At 49.2% G+C, this 5656-nt stretch overlaps 1 protein-coding gene across 1 annotated transcript; it reads left to right on the top strand.

The window, feature by feature from the left end:
- The first annotated feature begins 1097 nt into the window (after nt 1-1097).
- On the top strand, nt 1098-4509 carry CKS2 (CDC28 protein kinase regulatory subunit 2). The gene is made up of 3 exons (XM_083816540.1): nt 1098-1290; nt 2442-2569; nt 4240-4509. The coding sequence occupies exons 1-3, from the start codon at nt 1187-1189 to the stop codon at nt 4290-4292; spliced, it is 285 nt and encodes a 94-aa protein (XP_083672666.1). The 5' UTR covers nt 1098-1186; the 3' UTR covers nt 4293-4509.
- Nucleotides 4510-5656: the final 1147 nt, after the last annotated feature.

Here is a 5656-nt window from a genome sequence, read left to right as displayed (position 1 = left end):
AATTTCATCATTTAAAACTTCAGACTGCACTGCCGGTAAAAAAGCCGCTTCGTTTGTGGCCTACTGCTAAAAGCAATGATCCCTATACAAGCACAGGTGTCAGCATTAGTGCCTCGCACAGCCTCACATTTGTTTCCCATCAGAACGGTTCTCAGACAGATGCATTGCCGGATCAGAGATAACACCTATGTTTCTGGTAGCACTGTGAAAGCAGAAAATTAAACTGGCCTTCTCTTTAGAAACAGTAAGGAGACCAGGCAGGAGCACAGTGTAGGCACCGAAAGAAAAACACGAGGAAGAGAGGAGTTGCCTTCGAGGCAACAAACATTGAACTTATCTAATCTGAGGGTGACTGCACCTGGGAAATGCTACCGGAGTTCAGGAAAACACAGAACTGGGTGTTTACATGCTGAAAAAGTTTGGTGCCATAAACAACTGCTATCTGAGGGACTGCACCGCCTCTCGTCAATTTCTGGGAACTTGCCCCAGGCAGTTCCTACCAGAACGTTTACTGTGCTGCTGCTCTTCTAGATAAGGACGCTTGCAAGCTGGCACCTGAGCACACTTGTGCCTCACGTTTGCCTGCACACCGAGCCTGAACCGAGCACGCTGGTGAGGCCAAAGCACGAGCACGGGAGGCACTGCCTCAGGAGCTCCCCGCGCTGCCGTGGGATCCCGGGGCAGCCCCCTGTTTTCCAAGTAACACACAACCACTACAGGCCACGGCACCAGAGGCGTTCAATAGCCGGAGCCCAGCGCGCTGTGAGGTGACAGGACCTGAGGGGCGGGGGCAGGCGCTAACGGGCGTTAGCAACGGTCGCTAACGGGTGCCGGACGCTCCAGAAGCTACTGGAACCGCCCGCCCGCACCGGCCGCCGGCCAATCACCGCGCCGCTCCGGCTGACGCGGGCAGCCCGCGCCCCGCCCCGCCCGGCCCCGCCTCCCTCCGTTGCGCGTGCTGCCCCCTGCATCTCCCCAGGATTGGCTGGCACGGCGGCGGGACGGGGCGGGGCGGGGCGGGGCGGGGCGGGGCGGCGACCCCATTGGCCCATTGGCCGGGACAGCGGGCCAATCGGCGGCCGCGGTGCGGGGATTCAAACGGAGCGGGCGCGGCCGCGGCGGTTAGTCGTCGGGGAGCTCTGCCTGCAGGGCCGCCGTGGACGGACCGGGCCGACTGGCGGACTGGATGACGGACCGGACGACGGACCGGACGACGGACGAACCCGCCGCCATGGCCCACAAGCAGATCTACTACTCCGACAAGTACTCTGACGAGCAGTACGAGTACAGGTGGGCACCGCGCGGGGGGCGGGGGCGAGCCGGCTGCGGAGCCGGGAGGGGCCCTCCGGGGCCGGCGAGGTGCTGCCGCCGGTGGCGAGCTCCGCCCCTGGCGGCGCTGAGACGCATCGGCTCCCCTGGGGGCGGAGGGGCAGCGCCTCGCATCCGAGCCGGGGGGGAGCAGCGGGGGCGGGCGGCCCGCTGGAGGCGCCTCCAGGCCTGCCCTGCCGGTGCCTCGCTCGCCGGCGTGCCCGGAAGGTGGAGCTGGGCGCCCCGAGCCGAGCGGTCGGGAGGCGCCGCGCAGCTGGGAGTTCCGTGCCGTGGCGGTTGTAGCTCCGAGTGCGGGCGGAGCGTGCGTTGCCGTTAAACGGCCAGTATCCGAAGCGACTCGTAACTCCGTGTCGAAATACAGCGCTAACAGATGTACAAATAAACAAAAATAAGTCCTCCAGGACTCTGCCTCCAGGTTTTCAACCGTATGTTGCTGCACTAGGCAACTGCAGTTTGAAATTGATACAAAGTTCAGTCTCCTAAGCTTAGTTGAAAGCACTAGTGCGAACTATTTTTTTTCTCCATGTAGAGGTCGAGGACCTGTTAGCAGCCGACTCTGAAAGTTACTTGACCTCAGAAGCAAGACTTGAATGCTTTGCTTATACAATAAAGGAACCTGCAAATGTGAAAAGCAGGTCTTGTGTTTCTCATCTGACAGATCAGGCTCTTAACGTGGTGTTAGTGTTCTGGCCCCACAAACCAGCACTGTAACTGCCGTAGAAAATGTCTTGGTTACAAAATACAAACAAGAGTGACTTGATTGTTCTAAAAGTGCAGAGTCATATTTTTCAAATCCCTGATACGCCAGCCGATTGATAGTAATGTGTACTTATGTACAAGTAACATGACTAGAACATGCAGGGGAATTAACCTTTTCTAGGATGTAGGTTGACTGTCTTAGTGTACAGTTGCATTAAAGATGTAATATTTAGTAGACAAAGCAAATATAAAACTGGATATTAGAATTGATGCTTTGTAATCAGTATCCTAGGATTCTCTCTAGGGAATGGCTGGTATTTGTAAGTGAGCTCGCAAGCCATCTTTCAACAGAGATCTATGCAGGTTTTGTAGGGATTAGCATATGTAACATGTTAATTACTAAACTTCTACAGGCATGTGGTGCTGCCAAGAGAACTCTTAAAACAAGTGCCCAAAACCCATCTGATGTCTGAGGAGGAGTGGAGAAGACTTGGTGTTCAGCAGAGTCTCGGATGGGTTCATTATATGATCCACGAGCCAGGTAAGTACAGCTGAATAGGATTAGACCAACAAAAGAGTCTAAAATATTGCCTGGTGCTTCAACTGAACTATGAAGTGTATAGCTGATCCTGCAGTTGAACCTAACTGGACTTCACTACTCAATGTTTAGTCAGTTTCTTGCTATTTCAGTCAGATAGCAACATAAACAACACAGCAGCTTTTTTTCAACCTTCACCTCTTACTCCCAGAATTGGTCACACAAAATGCTAACTTTCTTCCAAGTTTATCAGTCTATTGGTAGACAAAGCATGCTAGATTTGAAACAGTTCCTACAGAATTTTTTTTTGTGAGCTCTTGAATGATGTTAGTATATCAGCATATTTTTATACCATGAAGCTGGCACACCTTCTTACTACAAAAACCTAGCAGACGCTCATGTATACAAGCTCCTGCATAAATGCTTTGAAAAATTTACTGTACAGTTTGAGCTCTAGTTGCACTACCTACAAAATGCAGCACTAAAGCCGGTCTTTCAATTTACAGGGCACAAAGCCCTAACACCTCTCCAGTAAGAATCTACTGAAGATGGCCATTCCTGATGCATTGTAATCAGGCTTGCAAATGGTGATAGGTGAATTGCAGCTAGTCCCATGAAATTCCTGGTTTCCAAAAATACGGATTCTAAATTCTAATTAGCCTAGAGAAGGCTAATTTCTTGGAAAAAATTTCTTGGTTGTCCAGAGTTTTCCTACCTCACCACTTTTGAATGGGCTTTCTTTGGTGCAGTTTGCAGTGAAGTTAGTTCAATAGTAACAAAAGCAGGCTGTATCAACTGAAGTGACTTGATGCTTGACAGTTGTTATAAATTACTCTTTTAACCAGAAAGAATTAATTTATTGAGTAAGCGATCAGCAAGCAAAACAGCGCTGGGCGGCCAGGGAGTCTGTGCTCCTCAAACGGCGCGCACCCCCCCCTTCACAGTCCCCTTTTATCATCGGGTTCTTCCGGGGTTACGTAGCCCCCCTTCCTGCTACTGCGGCTGTGTCGACTGTTGCTAGGGGGTCGTCTCCGGTCCCTCTGGTGGTCGCACGGATGAAGGCCGTAGTCGTCCTCCGCTTGGTATGTGGTGTTTTTCCCTCCTTAACCGGTCATGCTGTTTTGTCTTCAGATAGGACAGTGGGTTATCAATTTTGCAGTTATAGTATTTACACGAAGTTCTCTCAACTCTCCGTCTGAGACAGCAGCAGGCAGGGAGCCTCAAGGTCCTTGCAGCCACCTGGCGACTCCCTTTGTTCCTTCTTAATATAGCCATGGGAAATAATGAACAAACATGCTTCATACACCACAACAGTGTGTACCTAACAAGGACAGTGTCGGCAGTTTTTTATACTGCTACATTAGCAAAGCTCCCCAAGTACCTAATGTAGAGCAACAAGGCTAGTACCAACCCTGTATCTTCAGTACTTCCTTCCTGTACACATTCATGATACTGACCACCTTTGCTATAAAATTTTGTAAATCAGCTGCTTGATTCAGAAAGGGTTACTGCAAAATTGTAGGTGCTACTTATGTCCACTTTTCTGGACTTGATTTATCTGTTTTATTTAATTAATAAGGCTTAAACATTGTCCAGTGTTATTAAATGTATTAAATATCTATAACCAACACTTAGGGGCCAAACTGACACTTTGTTCAATTTTATTTCTGCAGAGCCACACATTCTTCTCTTTAGAAGACCTCTTCCAAAGGATGAGCAGAAATGAACCACTGTCTAGAAATCATCTCCTAAATCTTCTGGAACTTTATGTATATGAGTGTATATATGTGGGTAGTATTCAGTGAATACTTTAAAATGTACAAACATACATCAGTACCTGTGCATGAGCTGTATTATTCACAGCAACAAAGCTCAGTCAAATGCAATTCCAAATAAGCTGCTATCTGTTCAAAGAGTAATAAAATTATCCTCTTAACTGCTAATGTGTCTATCTTACTTTGAATTGAATTTTCTTTATTAAAGTTTATCTACTGCATGTTCTGACTAGATGATCACTTGTTACCTGTGTTCTGTAACTTTTGCACTCAGCTTTTCTGCTGCTGTGTTGCATGCTCAAATCCAATGGTGCAACTGTTCAGTAGCAGACACAAAGAAATAAAACTATCTTTAATGACCTGCAAAACCTAAATGTCTAGAGTTCTAACTCACCAGGCAAACCAATTTGTCAAACACATTAAGAGTACCTCCTTCAGAGAAACTAACAGGGTGAAGCTATTTTGTTTCTCTGCAAGAATTATCTTATACTACAGGACAAAATTTCTAACCCTGATTCAAATTAGTCTTATAAAAAAAATCAAGTTAAGGGTAAATAAAGGGGATTATGAACCTGCTTCTACTTAGTAGCTGTAATTTGGTAACTGCAGCCACCAACCTCAAAATAGAGCTGGCAGGGGGAGGTCAAATTCAGACTAGCTACAGACATCCTGAAATTACAGGACTGGAGCTGACACAGGTCATAATGGAAATACATATCCTGCAATTGCTTGGTATAAACTTGTCCTAATGTGTCAAATAGTAGTTAAAATATTTCGTAATACCTTTTATACTGTGGTAACTTCTGTAGTACCATTTATAATCCACAGATTTTTTAGTCCAGGGTTTTAGTCTGCTACTATCTTGCTGTTTTTTTTTTTTTTTTTCCCTGGGAAGTTAGCTTGCGCTCTATGTAGACTGCAGTGGTTTAGAGGGGTGGTCAGAGTAAACCGAGTGCTTTTCATCTCAAAAACGCTGCTGAGTGCAGGAGAGTACAAACTCAATTTCCCTGCGTATAAAAGGTCAGAACTGACGGAACGAGGCTAATCGGCCCTCGTGCAGGAAGTTGTGCTGGCTCCCCCTTGCCGGCACACGGCCTCGACGCACAGCAGACCTTCCCCACCGCCGTGCGCTTGAGGCGTAACGCGGCGCCAGGCGGCGGTGAGCGGCCCGGCGGGGTAAACAACCCGTGAGCCCCCGGCCAAGCCGCCCCGCTGGCCAGCCCCGCCCGCCCCTCGCCGCCCCCCGGCCGCGGCCCCCCGGTGCCCGCCCCGCCCCGCCCCGCCCCGCCGGGTCCCGTCCCGAGGCCGGCCGCGG

This window comes from Anser anser (genome assembly GCF_964211835.1).
Source record: "Anser anser genome assembly, chromosome: Z".
NCBI classification, from domain to species: Eukaryota; Metazoa; Chordata; class Aves; order Anseriformes; family Anatidae; genus Anser; species Anser anser.
The sequence above is the reverse complement of the archived record's forward strand: the minus strand, read 5'-3'. Positions and strand labels throughout refer to the sequence as shown.